The 15,618-nt window shown below is 36.4% G+C and overlaps 1 protein-coding gene and 1 long non-coding RNA gene across 4 annotated transcripts in view; one reads left to right on the forward strand and one right to left on the reverse strand.

The window, feature by feature from the left end:
* LOC111758461 (uncharacterized) overlaps positions 1-15,618 on the forward strand; it is a 135,753-nt gene that overhangs the window by 45,222 nt on the left and 74,913 nt on the right. For both annotated transcript variants that reach the window (XR_002792639.2, XR_010048014.1), the window contains exons 3-4: positions 6,460-6,547; positions 14,326-14,398. This is a non-coding gene — a long non-coding RNA (uncharacterized LOC111758461). The remainder of the gene's footprint in view (positions 1-6,459; positions 6,548-14,325; positions 14,399-15,618) is intronic.
* Bub1b (BUB1 mitotic checkpoint serine/threonine kinase B) overlaps positions 1-15,618 on the reverse strand; it is a 62,229-nt gene that overhangs the window by 11,245 nt on the left and 35,366 nt on the right. For both annotated transcript variants that reach the window (XM_013159017.3, XM_013159016.3), the window contains exons 10-17: positions 12,276-12,388; positions 11,351-11,466; positions 10,672-10,721; positions 6,150-6,207; positions 5,934-6,036; positions 1,951-2,225; positions 574-698; positions 155-295 (exon numbers count right to left, since the gene is read on the reverse strand). In XM_013159017.3, the coding sequence (XP_013014471.1) occupies positions 155-295; positions 574-698; positions 1,951-2,225; positions 5,934-6,036; positions 6,150-6,207; positions 10,672-10,721; positions 11,351-11,466; positions 12,276-12,388 (981 nt within the window). The remainder of the gene's footprint in view (positions 1-154; positions 296-573; positions 699-1,950; positions 2,226-5,933; positions 6,037-6,149; positions 6,208-10,671; positions 10,722-11,350; positions 11,467-12,275; positions 12,389-15,618) is intronic.

Genomic DNA, 15,618 nt, shown 5'->3' on the forward strand with positions numbered 1-15,618 from the left:
AATTCCTGGCGCAGCAATTGGCTGAATTCTGTACTGTTTCTCAGGAACACTGTAAAGATGTAGAAGCATCTACAGTGTTCAACTGTCAAGCTCAACTACAAATCATTATTTGCATACTGTCATGAAAAAAAGACACACATTCTATCACACTTACCTAATTCAATTTCCTCCTCTACCTCCAACTTAGGCATTGGACTGTCTTCTACAAAGAAGTCTGTGGATGCAGTTAACTCTAGGGGAGATTTTAGTAGTTGTCTACGATACTGTGGACACCAGGGTGATTGAATAGGGCTTTCTGTGGAGGGAAAAAGGTTGAAAGCAAACCATCATCTAAGAAAAATCTAATGTTTAAAACTGATATAACAGAGGAGGGAGAAAAAGATAAACACTGGCAATCTGACTACATTTGTCTGCTGCAAGCTCTTCACTATATCCAGATGGTACTAGTTCACTCTAGATATCGCACAATCTTGGCAACTTCTCCCAGGAAGAACATACAGTTCAGTTTGCCAAGACAAACAGGTGTTCACTGGCCTGGAGCTAGATGTCTGCTTGGCAGCTGTATGATCCCACCTGTAGTCTCACTGGTGAGCTCTAGCTTCTGAGGAATCTGAAGACTTTTGATAGAGGAGGTGCTTGCAGATGAGGCAGAAGACCCAGAAAAGCCAGAAGTTTCATTACTATCTTCAATAATTGGGCTGAAAGAACAATAATGAATCAATTCTCTTAGAAATAATAAATACCAACTTACCTTCTTATAATTTTATATATTTTTATTAACAAATTTGAGTATTTTTAATAAAATTGATTTAAAAATTTGTAATAATTTTGTTTCATGTTTAAAGTCTATTATTCTAAGTCAAAAATAGATTCACATAGAATCAGAATCTAGATAACTTCTTCTATCTTGATAAAAAAGGCCAAGAATTACATTTCTGAATTTATACTTTATTTACCTAGTTTAAATACCCATTCTACAACTAAATCTATACTACTGAGAAATACTGAGCAACACTGACACTTATTCCTCTTCATCCCTTCTCTGAATTTTTTAGTTTTCAGTAAGAAAATGTCAAGAAAGGAAAAAGAGAAACTCAATTTGTACAACATGAAATGCATGCTGTGCAAAAAAAGGGAAAATTTGAAAATTCTGTGTTAGAAGTACAGATTGGCAAACTAAAGACTAAAATTAGAATCTGTTTAAATTAGCTGACAAAATTTTAAAGATGAATGGACCTTGACTTATGGTATGATGGCACACTCCTATAATCTCAGCACTGGACAGGCTGAGACAGGAGGATTGTTATGAATTTGAGGCCAGCCTGGGCTGCATAGTGAGACTCTGCCTCAAAAAAGAAAAGAGTGGATCACAAGTTAGTCTCTCTGACTTTCTATACTATTCTCTCATATCTATTCCTAATTCATTTTTACCTATTGAAATAAACATTTGGGGAGGGGTTGACACAGGGTTTTGTCATGTAGCCTAGGCTGGCTTCAAACTCATCATAGTCCACCTGTCTTAGTCTCCTGGATCCTAGGATTATAAGGGCATACCACCATGCCTGCCTCAAAACACACTTTTTAAATATATCTCTAGTTCACTATCTGAAATGAACATCAGCAATGCTACCATTATTTTAAACTCAAAATTAAGGAGAAATTAAACATTTTTTATTTCCTAATTACTTATACTTTTGCTGAGTGTTCTTTAATGGTATCAAAATCCTCCTGGATCTCTTATAACCATTCAAATGTACTACTGTTACTATATCAAGACAACTACTAAATACCATTGATACTTTATCTGGGGCAGCCCTAATCTCATTTAAGGCATTTAGTAGCTCAGTCTCTAGCACACAGCAAGAGCTTGGTAATTGATAACTGTAACTGAGCACATGCAGAATATGAGAGCTAATGCTCTGGTCTGGAAAACCTGTAAGCCTCAATCACCTTAGCTTCTTGATGCTTAGGATTGGATCATACGTAGGGCCACATGCAGTGTGTTGGTCCTCAGAGGTCTTTGCATCTAGATCTTCCTCCTGCAACAGCCTCTCATGATCAGAAGAGAGCTCCTTTACAGACATTATCTCATGAAAAGGAGTGGATGCAAAACGGGCTGCTCTAGTGAAGTCACAAGTGTCTTCAGGGTTAGGACAAATAGTTACATTCCTGAAACCTGTGATAATGGCATCCTCACTCAATGGCTCAATTCCTGTAAGTTCATCCTGAAATAAAAAACAAAGAAAGTCCCACTGAAATATTTCAGTGAACATGTGAATAATGTATCTTTCTTTTAAGAGTAAGAAATCTACTGGAGAAGAAGAATGGGGAATAGAATAGCCTCTTATGAGACAGGAGGGGCCCTGAATGGGTTGCTCGACTTATCATTTTTTTGAGACATGCATTATCAGATCACTGACACAGGATATGTAAGTAGCACATTAGGTAAAGACAACTTTAAAGGGCACAGGATACTATCTGAGGAAAAAATGGCTTTGTATCAAACTATATGTCAAGAAAAAGTATATTGTGACAATTTTCCACATAAGGAAATTTCACCTAATAACTAAAGCACTAATATTATTTTTCTTTTCTTTCTTTTTTTTCTTTTTTGAGACAGGGTCTCGTGCCATGCAGTTCAGGCTGGACTTAAGCTCACTTTGTAGCCTAGGCTGGTCTTGAACTTGCAACGATCCTCCTGCCTCAGCCTCCCAAGTGCTGGGATTACAGGCATGAGCCACCACGCCCGGCTATATTATTTTTCTTCTAGCTGTCACTTATAAAATACTGAGAATCTGTTATCCTCCTGGTTTTCAGTTTTTTTCCTCTATGGTACATGCTTAATTTTTATTTTATTTCTTAAATGTAATTCATAATGATAGAAAATATGGAAAACAAAGTTTAAAAAAAAAAACCTGAAATACTACAGTATTACCCAATCTAACATTTTTATTATACCTTTAAAACACGCTTTTGTCTTAGTTTAAGGCCTGCCTGCACTACATGATAAGATCTGTCTCAAACAAACAAACAAACAAACAAAAAGCAAATCAAATCAAAACAAAACAAAACAGAAGTCCCCAAACAAACAAGAATGTGGAAGAGATCATAATAATATTCAAGTAAAATTTATGAGAAAAATATGTGAAGACTGAGTCCTTTAATAATTCAGCCTATCCACATGAACAGCAGAACCACTGTATCCAAAATCAGCCTAAGCATTATGTTCTCTAGTGGTGTTCTCTAGAACAAAGTATATAATTACTCTTTTGCATTACTATCTTCTCATAGGACTCAGGGAATTGACCATGTCTGAATTATCTGGGAATTATTTAAAACAAACAAAAATCATAGTTTAATATGTTACAATACATAATTTCTTCCCTGGAAATTCTAATTCCAAATAACTGGGATGGTGACTGACTACCTCTGTTATACAAGTCTACCTAGGCTCTTTTAAGTTGCTGAAAATATTCTGTAGCATGGGGATAAAATAGCACAAATATTCACAGCTGTGAAAATTCAGCCATTTTTACAATTAATATTTGTGTAGTTTACTATATATAATCATACCTCAATAAAGTAAATAAAAAGAAAATTCATGTTTTAAAAATTTACTCCAAATAATTCATTCCCTTGGATGTGCAGAACATACTGATTTAAGTCAACAAAGCTACTGATCACATAATATAGTAATATCATCTAATAACTATCATCTCTCTAACCTCATACGTTTCCAGATGCTGGAATAAAAGAGGAAAGATGATTTGTCTTATCATGTCAATGAAATGCAACTGATAATTATTGATTTGAATGTTTATGCAGGGTCTCTTTAGACTCAGGAATCACCATGTCACTAGTCCAAAGTAATTGAAAAAAAGAGTATTACAAAAGAAAAAATGGTTTCTATTGCCACAAAATATATTTATTATCATTTGTTATGTTGGTTAAAAAAGTCAAAAGTTTTAAACTGCTTATGGTGGCACATACCGGTAATCCCACATTCTTGGGAGTCTGCAGCCTGGGTAACATAGTGAGATCCCATTTCAAAAAAAAGTGAATATAGTATTTTAAAAGGCTGTCAAAGTAGTAATATTCCACACTTTAGCTAATTTGAGCCAGGTGTAGCGGCACATGCCTGTAATCCCAACACTCAGAGGTTGAGGCAAGGAGATTGAACTAGCCTTGGATTCATAGAGAATTTAAGGCTAGTTTGAACTACATAGTGAGACCCTAACTCAAAACAAACAGACAGACTAATTTGTGGCACATATTTGTATAACTTGCGAGTACCTGGGAGACTAAGACAGGAAGAATGAAAGTTGTCAGCCTGGACTACATAGCTAAACTGTTTTTTGAGTTTTTTTTTGAGACAGGGTCTCTGTAATTCAGTTGCCCTTGAATTCAGTATATAGACTGGGCTAGCGTAGCAATCCTGCCTCAATCGTCAGAGTGCTGAGATTATAGGTATATACTACCATTCCCAGACCACATAGCTTTAAACTGTCATTTTGGGACAGGGTTTTACTATGTAGTTCAGGCTGGCCTTGAACTCCCAGTGATCCCCCTCAGCCTTGAGAGTGCTGGGATTACAGCTTAAACTATGACACACGCCTATAATCCTAGGACTCCAAAGAACTGCTGCAAATTTGATGCCAACTTGGTCTACATAGTGAGTTCAAGGCCAGCCTGGACCCTGTCTTAAAAAAAAGATCTAATTTGCATACATAAAATGTGTATACATTTCAGTGGTTTTTAGTACATGCACATGGTTGTACAACTATCACCCCTGTTTAATATAACCATTGCTCAAAACCAAAACCAAAACCAGGGCCAAAACCAAAACCAAAACCAAAACCATGCCTATTAGTAGTCATTTCCCTTCACCCTCTCTCCCTAATCCTCTGGAAATCCCCCAAATACTTTTGCCTGTTGTGGACATTTCATGCCAATGGAGTCATGTAACATACTTTTTTTGGTGGTGGCTTATTTTACTTAGCATTGTGTTTTCAGGGTTGATCATGTCATATCCTAACATGTATCAATACTTTACCCCTTGTCTTACTTTTTGCTGAGACAAAATACCTAATGCCCAAAATTACGGAAGGAAATGTTTATTTAGCTCACAGTTTGTAGACATTTTAGTCTACTTTGGCTTAGGGGGCAGGGTGGCACATGGCAGAGGGACAACAGTTCATGGTTAGGGTTAGGGTGGAAGATAGCAAACACAATAAGCAGAAGAGGAAAAAGGAGCAAACCTTTTTCTCCCTTATATTGTATGCAGTCACCCCCTAGTATGCATGCAGCAGTAACATCAATTCCAGCTCTAGACAATGAACCAATCACAAACTCTAGATTCAGCTGCCTCTGAAAAGCCTGCTCCCCGTGACCTCATGAGGCTTTGGGGAGACACTCAGACACAAACCATAACATTCCTTTTTGTTGGCAAGTAACATTCTATTATATAGATATACAATATCTTATATAGTCACCAGTTGGTGGACACTTAGGTTGCTTTGACTATCACGAATAATGTTTCTGTGTATTCCTGTGCATAAGTTCTCTGATGTGTGAACATGTTTTTAATTCTTTTGAGTGGGAGGGAATGCTGTTGGGTCTTATCATAGCTCTAAATTTAACAGTGTGAGTGACTACCAAAGTAGTTGCACCATTTTATATTCCCATCAGCAATGCATAAAGGTTATGATTTCACTACATCCCTGCCCCAAACACTTGGCATTGTCTGTCTTTGGTTACAGCCATCACAGTGGGTGAAAAGTAGTTACAGCACTGTGGTTTTGATTTGCATTTCTTTGGTGACTATGCTGAGCATCTTTTCATGTGTTTAGTTCAAGTTAGTGATTTTAATTTTAACCCTTAACTTGCAAGATCTAAATGAAATGTTTACAGTACACAGGGACACTGCTCCTTACACAAACATCTGGAGACATATCCTCATTTGCGGTGATGTTTTCTGTAGATCTGAGAACTGCAAGGGGTCTTCGTTGGGCTAGAACCTGTGGGGGATCTGCAAGACTGGTAAAAGACATACTCCATTAGTAATTCTTTTTGTTTACACTGCTAACAGCTACCCCTTCTTCATTCTCACTTGTAAGAGAACTTATAATACAAAAACAAAAACAACAAACCTTTCATTCTTCTTTTCTGAAAGAAACTCATCAAAAATGGAGAAAGGTATACTGCAACCTACAGAAAGAGAGATAAGATGTACACATTCTTCTTCTTCTTTTTTTTTTTTTTTTTGGTACCAGGGATTGAACTCACAACCTTGCACTTACCAAGCAGTCACTTGTGCTGCTGAGCCATATCCCTGCCACAGATATATACATGTAATGCTTTACCCATGACAACTAGATAAATTAATATTCAGTGCTGTTTGAAAGCAGAAAGCGATCTTTTCTTTGTCTTTTTGAGACAAGGTTTTGCTATGTGTTTCAGGCTGGCCTTCAGCTCACTTTGCAGCCCAGACTAGTCTGGAATTCACAATGATCCTCCTGCTTCAGCCTCCTAAGTGCTGGGATTACAGGTATGTGTCACCACACCTGGCTTCTATTTTTTATAATAAAAAAATCTTTAAATATATAAAAAGTCAAGCTCACTTAACAGTTAACTAAATATGGATGATCTTGTGTCAATCTATTTTCCTACCAATACTGCTATTCCTCAATCCATCAGAATTTTGAAATCTAAGACATATTATGTCATCTGCAAATATTTCAATACATTTTTCTAAACAAGGCTCTTTAAAGTCTAACCTCAAGACATGACACCTATATAAGTAATGATTTCTAAATATTACTATCTAGTCAAAAATTCTAAATTTTATTGACTTTTTAAAAAGCTGTCCAAAAATTTGATTGAATTGGAAATATTCATATACATCACTAGTTCAAATGTCTGTTACTTTGTAAGGCTTTTTTTTTTTTTTTGAGAAACTGGCTTGTTTGCTATACAATGCTGGCTTATGCCCATCTCATCAATCTGTTTTAACATGTTCCTCCATGCTCTGAATTCCTATAAACTGGTGATTAAAAATAAAAGACTCAACTAGATTGCATTTTTTGCAAAACTACTTGTAAGTTCATATTCATGCTTCTATCACTTTTAACACGTTTCTGAATGAAAAGAAAACCAATTTGAATATAGTTTTTAAACCCTTTTCTTCCCTCCAAAAAACCACTTGCTTATATTCTTGGATATTACATGCTTAGTTCAGAATTCAGTAATTATAGAGTTGGTGGTTAATATAAATTCAGTTATATTTAAAACAAATATTCGAAGCATTGAAAAATTTTATGAAAATAGTCTTTCAAATGTCTATGCATGGGGACAAGGATTTAGCTCGGTAGCAAGAGTACAAGGTCATGTGTTGAATCCCTGGTATTAAAAAAAAAAAAATGCTTAGGCTATCTCAAATCATATGTTCATACCAAATTCCATCAAAGATATAATACTCTGTTTCTCCTCTCTGCCTTCTTTCAACCACTTTACCGTAACTTAAAAAAAATTAAAGAAAAATATTTACCATTTTTTTCCTTTTTTTTTTAAATTTAAGGAGAAAAAGAAAAAAAACAAAAGGGGTACAAGTAATACAAAACTTAAAACACATATGCAGTTATAACCTTTAGAGAACTTTCTTTTCTTTTCTTTTGTACAATGACAATTACACATTTTGAGCTTTATTACTCCCATAGTTCTTATTACTTTTTTTGCAGAGAGTAAAACCGAATGCGACATATCAGAACAGAGTCAGTCGAATCAAAAGGATGGACATAATAGATAACGTAAAAACAAAATACAAGGTGATCAACAATGGTTACCATTCTGCCTCTTGCTATTTTAAGAATTGCCAGTTATAATAAAATTGAACAAAACAGTAAAGAATAAAACCAAAGCACTGGAGACATTATAGGACTTTAAGATAATAGTCAACCAGAATGGGCATCATAATGAATCTTATTGTCTTCACAGTTGTTGCCTATACTTTCGAACTTGGTACTATCAAGCAAAGCAGAAAAGGAAAATCAGTCAAAACAAGATGGTGAGGGCAACACAGGATTTCAAATCAGGTTAACAGGAAATCAAAGTAGGTTACTATAATGTATCCTGCTATTTTTTATTTTTCCATTAATTAAAAAGATAAAAATAAAAAAAGTAAATAATTAAAAAAAAAAAGGAGGATTGAGATGAGAGGGCATAACAACAGAACAGTGCAGGTCAAAACATAACCATTTAAGCTAAATAGTGTTTCACCACAAGATATCCTGACATAAAAATAGTTACCATTAGTGTCTCTTTCCTTGAAATCTTTCAGTATAACTTCGTATACTGTAGCACCAAACATATCAAGACACTATATAACCATTCAAAAGAATGACATTATTACAGGGTATTTAGAACCAATTAACAGAAAATGAACAATGGTTTCTGTATAATCTCCTTGTCTATAAAAGTTTTTGCTTATATTATCATATATAATAAAATCCAATAAGATACAACCTTTTAAGACCGATGGAGGCAGAAGAATACAAGTTTGATGGGACTTCAAAACAAGATGATACTAAATCAGCACTAGCTATTATGATGTCTTGTTTTCTCTAAAATAGCTGTTCCTACCATCGATCTTCTCTGCCTCATTTCTGTTGAGCTCTTTTTCTGTCGTTTGTTGTCAGTTTGTCTTCTTTATTTCGCTGTCTGCTCCATTCACTGTGGCCTCTCTGCCACTATTTCTGGAATCTTGGTATTTTCCTTTTTTAGAATATCCTGGTACTTTCTGTAGAGTTGAATGGTGTTTGCAAATTCCTCTAGTTCCTCTTTATCCTGGAAGCACCATGTTTTTCCATCAATTTCTAGGGACAGTTGTGCAGGATATACCAATCTTGGCTGGAGGTTATTATCTTTCAAAGCTTGAATTATTTCCCCCCACGTTCTTTGTGATTTCATGGTTTGTGCCGAGAGGTCTGCCATAACTCTGATGGGCGTTCCCTTGTAAGTGATCTGTTTCTTGTCTCTGATGGCTTTTAATATTCTGTTCTTATATTGGATTTCTGGAATTTTGATTATTATATGCCTGGGTGTAGCTCTGTTTGGGTTGTAGGTGGCTGGGGGCCTGTTCGTCTCATACATCTGAGTATCTTTACCATTTGCTAAATTAGGGAAATTCTCTTGGATTATTTCTGTGAATAGCTTTTGTAGTCCATTTGTTTGTGTCCCTACTTCTTATATGCTCTTAATTCTTAAGTTATAGATCCTATCATCTTCTAGCCTTTTGTATTGTTGCTGTTTTTTTGTTATTTTTAAGAAGTTTTTCATTTCATGCTCCCATATTACAAATCTGCCCTCCAGTTCAGATAATCTATCCTTAGTTTCTTTCAAGATGTGATGCCAGTTTTTGATAGTTTTTAGTTTCCTGCTAATCTCTTTGAACCTGCTTCAGGTATTCTATGTTTTCTCTATTTTCTCCATTAAACAATTCTCCCTTTTTTCTGTTCTTCCATTCCACCATCTGTTTTTTCTTGGGCGGTGCTTAGCATTTCTCTAACTATTCTACTTACATCTTGCTTCAGGTCATTAATAACTTCATTCCTAAACTCGTCTATGAGGCTCTGGAGATAGCGCTATATGTCTATTGGTGCCGTGTCTGATACTGCATGTTTCTCAGGATTGGGGGCCGAGGACCCTTTCTTGTTGCTCCCTCTTCCCAGTTTTTGTTTCTTTTATAAAAGCGTATATAGGAGGCCCAGTTTCTTTCTTTGTGGGTTACAGTTTGTTTGAATTGCGCCGGCTAGGTGTTCCCGCCCACTGCAGTATACTAGGGAGACAGAGACCTGGGCATCCTATGCTGGGCCCGCCCCTCCAGGTCAACCTACTGAAGGCTTCACCGCTAGGGTGCACCTCCAGGTGCTGGGACCTGGTTTGGGCTACCTTACTAGGTCTTAGTCAGCAGCGTCACCCAAGCCAGGCACTCCCCACCAATCCCGCTTGAGAGGGGAATATGTGACTGAAGGCACTGCAGTGCTGTTCTGGCTAGTCTGCCCGGTCCCAGTATGTCCTTTGCTGAAGCCTCAGACTCTATGTAAGGGTCCCCGATCTGCTCACTCACCGCAGGTCAATGCAGGGCTCCTGGCCAGTCCTGCTCTCAACTCCATTCACTGCTTCCCACTCTCAGAGCTTTCGCGCCTCTCTCCTTGCCGTGCTGAATGAGACACAGCAGCGGCAGCAGGAAATTCAAATCACGGCTTCCAGTGGCGTGGGCCCCAACTTCCATGCTGAGACCTTATCTGTTCCTATTATATCACCAGGATTGTGTTTCCAGTTGGTTTCTCTTAGTTTAGTTCGTTCCTGGGTCAGCAAAGTATATCTCCCCTTGCTTAGGACTTCTCGTCCGGCACCATTCCTGGATTTTATGTGCAGTTTCTCAGAGAGCCTCCGAAGCTGCTGCTATCTATCTGTCATGTTCTCCCAGCAAATATTTACCATTTTAATAATGCATGTTATCAGCAAGTTCTTTTTTTTTAAATTTTTTTGGGTACCAGGGATTGAACTTACAATCCCTGGTACCCAAAGTACCAGACAGGTGCTTATGCCACTGAGCTAAATCCTTAGCCCCTTATTAGCAAGTTCTTAATGAGACTGTAAAACACAACTCACCTTTGGAGTGAGGTTGCTCTTGCCAAATGTTGTCTGCAAGTGAAGTTTTCCTATGATAAAATTTGTTTGAAAAGATGCTCAATACCCACAGAAAGAACTATTTAATGTTTTAAAAGTCTAAGAGTCTTTTCCCCTTAAATATAATTTTAAGATAATTAACACTGTCAATTCAAATTCTTTTAAAGATGGAGCCTTAGTTATTAAAAGTACTGTTCAAGTATACGTGACAATAGATGTTAAATCATTAATAGTTAAATAGATTACAAAATGGTAAGCTGCTATTTTTATAAAGCAAAACAAAAATACAAAAAAGGGGAGATACATCATTATTAACAGTAGTTCTTTTTGTGGAAGACTTGACTGATTTAAAAAAAATCATTTATATTTCTGTAAGAAAATATGCTTTTTTTTTTAAGTACTGGGGATTGAACTCACAACTTTGTACTTGCAAGGCAGGCGCTTGTGCCACTGAGCTATATCTCCAGCCCAAAAGTATGTATTTTTAATGGAAAAAGCCAGCACTCTATCTTCTCTCATCAAAGTTTATGTTGTGAAAGAGGCTTACAAAAATTATGACTCAATGCTGTTAAAGTTAAGGAGTCTTCAAGTTACTAAAAAGTCCATGGCTGGCTCTAAATAATCCCTATAAGGATTATGCTTTCCACCAATGTGCTCTTACCCAGGATAAAAGTTCACTGGACCAACAGAACCAGATGGACCCACTATGGGTACTTCCTGAGATTCAGATGCAATTTGCAGTTCAGCTATCTCCTCTGCAGGCACTCTTTCTTCTTGCTGTTACATTAAAATAAACAAAAATCAATGTCCTTCTCATCCAAAATATGCTGCCTATTTTCTTCTTTCTTTTTTTGAGACAGACTCTCACTATATAGTTCAGTCTGGCCTTGAATTTACCAGGTAGCCTAGGCTGCCCTCAAACTTGTGTTGATCCTCCTGCCTCAGCCTCCCAAGTGCTGTGATTACAGGTGTGTGCCATCATGACCAGCATTGCTGCCTATTTTCAAGCACTAGCTCCAACATTAGCTTTACTATAGTTTTCTAGATGCTCGTCACATGAAATATCTCTATTAAAAAAGTTATTTCCAATAATTCATGCTCCTACTGCATCCTGGCATTGCTCATCTGTACTCAAGTGAGCTTGGGCACATAATGAATTCTTTAATTAACCTCATTCTAATGGAACATGATCAGAATAAAAGGCTAAAATCAGAATTAACAAAATAATGAAGTATCACTAAAAAGTCAATACATTATGTCATTTATTTCACGTTATAAATCATCTGCTAGGTTACATTTAAAAATTATTTTCCTGCTCAACTTTGCTGCTACTAATAATTAATGAAATACCAAAAACTGGACAGGTGTTGGGAGAATTTTAACTTTCTATACTTCTGTATTGTCTACATTTATTTCAAACTGGGCATGTAGCTCAGTGGTAGAGCACTTGCCTAGCACATCTAAAATCCTGGGTTTGATCCCTTGAGCCTTGAATTTTAAACAACTGGTTAAATGTATTTTAATGAGTGTTAGCTTTGTCTATTAAAAAAAAAAAAAAAGAAAGAAAAAGAAAAAAGAAAAATTACCTGATCACCTGTTCTTCCTTTTTGAGTATTTTGGATTTCTTTTAGTTTCTTCTCCATCTCTTCAATCTGTTTCTTCATTTCTGTTATGTTCTGATCACTGCTCAATAGCTCAGCTAGAAATAGTGAAATTAATACAGATCTTATTCTCAACAGCAATTTACCCTGTCAAAAACTACTTTTGGGACTCATACCTTCAATACATATGGTAACAGATGAAAGTTATATAAGGAAAGTCCTTAATTTGAAACCTAGGTTTCTTTGTCTAGTAGAACAAATTAAAAACTCATTACCTATTATGTGTGAAATACAACTCAAAAGCTTATACTTCGGAGATGTGTAATATAAAGTCTTTGTTTCTCTAATACAAACATATAAACTTGGGGAAAAACACACAAATTTGCAAATTAATAGGAAAACTAATTGGCCAGGGATTTAGCTCAGTGGCTTAAGCGCATCCCTGGCAAGTGCAAGGTTGTGAGTTCAATCCCTGGTACCAAAAAAAAAAATAATTACAGCCAGGTGTTCTGGCACATGTCTGTAATCTTGGTACTCAGGAGGGTAAGGCAGGACGATCACAAGGTTGGGGACAGCCTGGAGAAATATAAGATCATCTCAAACAAAACATGATAAAGGAAAACCATGATTTAAAGCACCAGCCTAAAATAGGTGATGTAAGAGTATTACTGGATGGAATACTCATGGATTCCAGGTATGGAAGTCAATGGCTACTAAAGACCAGTCAGTAATCAGGGAAGCTTTGTCTCATAAAGTAATGATAAAACTGAAACTTGAGTAATAAGGCGGTTAGTCATTCAAATATCTGGAGACAGTTCCATAATGGAGAAGGAAGATTACTGTGTTCTAGAATCCAAAAGGAGGTCAGCTTGGTTGTAACATACTAATAAAAATTAGATTGGAAAAGTAAGCAAGGACCAAGTTATTTGGCTTTTATAGGTCAGGGTAAAGAGTATGCATTATAGTCTAAGAAAATGAAAAGACATTAAAGAATTTTAAGTAAAGGAAGACATGATCTAACTTTTTATAAATATCATCTACTGTGAATAAAATGGATTGTAGTAGGACAAGAATGAGGGAAAAAGTTACAGTAGTTCAACTAAAAACTATGGCTTGCATTGGGGTAAACATTGGGTATCTTAGACTGTTCCAGCTACTTACTCTAAAAAAACACATTATGTGATTTATTAAAAACAAAACAAATAACCCCAGAAATTCATTTCTTCTGGAGGATGAATTCCAAATCAAGGTTTCAACAGACTCAGTGTCTGATAAAGGACCACTTTCTAGCTCACAGATAGTACTTTCTTGCTATGTTCTCCCATCGTAGATGAGGCAAGGAACTCTGAGGTCTCTTTTATGAAGGTACTACTTTTATTAATATAAAGAATTCCTATTCCTGAAATAATCACTTTGAAAAGGCTCACTTTTAATACTATTTCAAAATACATGGACCAGGGGTTTAGCTCAGTGGCTCAAGCTCTTGCCAGAAAGGCAGAAGGTTGTGAGTTCAATCCCCGGTACCAAAAAACAGAAAGAAAAAAAAAAAAAAAAAAAGGCAAAATACAAGGGTAGGAATATAAAGGGTAGGAAGTAGGGAAACACCATTGTATGAATGAGACAAAATAAAAATTTGGGAAACATTTTGGTGGCAGAGTTGGTAAGTTTAATTGTTAGATATGGGGAAATGGTAAGAAAAGAGGAATCAAAGACAACCCACATATTTTTATCTTAAACAACGAGGTGCATGATACCTTTTATTGAAGTGAGGAAGCCTGGATATGGTATGTGGCAGAAATCAGTAATTCTATTTTGCCTATGTAAGAAACTAACGTACCCAATAGGACTGGTGTTGTAGCTTAGTGGTAGAGTGCACACTAAGTTAATGAGTGAAATTTTGGTGAAACACCAAGAATGAGGGTATAAATGGGAGCCCATGGTTGGTTTTCTGGTCCTGGGAATTGAACCAATGGCTACATACATATAAAAATGCTCTACCACTGAACTACATCCCTCTCTCTTTTTGTTGAGACAGGATCTAATTTGCTCAAGCTGGCCTTGAATTTGTGATCCTCCTGTCTCAATTTCTGGAGTGGCTGGGCTTACAGGTATGTGCCACTGTGCTTAGATGAAGCTAGAGTTCTTTGAAGAAAGGGCGGGAAATGGTTGGAAACACCAAGAACAATATTGTCTTGAGGACCTGACTATAGTTTCCTCTTTTCTTTTTTCCATCTCTTAAAGTACTAATAAGAACAGTATTTGAAACCAGGTTTCAAAATAATAAGAAGCATGATTTACAAAGGTACAAAATATACTCAGATGAGAGATTACAAATTCATGAATTAGATTCAGAGGTCAGCTTATGAAACCAGAATTTTAAAACTTTAATAGGTCTGTACCTCTTTTGAGTAGATATACTTAAATCCCACCTAACCCCAGAATAAAACGTACTTTTATCTTATTTGTGTGTAATGGGCACAACTGGTAGATTTCTTTAGTTCTTTTTCTGGCTCATATTTAGCTATCTTCGGTGTGTATTTTATTAATGGAGTGTGTGTGTTGCTTGGGATTGAACACAGGGCCTTGTGCAAGGTAGGCAAGCACTCTACCATTGAGCAACAGTCCCAGCCCTTTCCTATTTTAAAAAGACCACTCAACTAGTCTTGCTTTGTCCTTCTGTATCTAGACACATAGACTATTTCAATATATTACTGAACCCAAAACACACATCAATCTTGCAAGATCCTAGGTGATACAATAAGGCAATTCTAAGTTTTCTAGCAGTGTGCTTTATGGAAGTTTATGTCTAATTTGTCACTTGAAACTCAAGATTTTTCCTCAAATTGTGATACCTCAGTTTTTCAGATAGTCTTACAAATACCTTATCAAGAGAACTGAGCTACAATAATAGGTATTTTGGATATCTGCGTATAAAGACAATTTACTTTCTTCTTTCATGATGATAAGCCTTAATCAAAATGTTTAAATGGATGAATTTTATTTTTGCATCTTTCTCCATCTGTTTTATGTTCTAATGCTTTAAGCCCCTCAGGTTCACTTCCTACTTTTCAGCCCATTCTTCCTCACCTCTCACCTCTAAGTATTCCAGGCTCCAGAATAGGAACTGTTTTCTACTTTCCAAAAATTCTCAGTTTCTCAACTTACAGTAAAGCTACTCTTAATTTAAAAAGAAGATAATAGAGCTGGGTGTGGTGGCGCACTCTTGTAATCCCAGCACTTGGGAGGCTGAGGCAGGTGGATGTTGCAAGTTTGAGACCAGCCTGGGCTACAAAGTGAGCCCAAGACCAGCCTAAACTGCACAGTGAGA

Source organism: Cavia porcellus, unplaced genomic scaffold, assembly GCF_034190915.1.
Source record: "Cavia porcellus strain 051 isolate PalLab524CR breed Dunkin Hartley unplaced genomic scaffold, mCavPor4.1 scaffold_6, whole genome shotgun sequence".
Classification (NCBI taxonomy): Eukaryota; Metazoa; Chordata; class Mammalia; order Rodentia; family Caviidae; genus Cavia; species Cavia porcellus.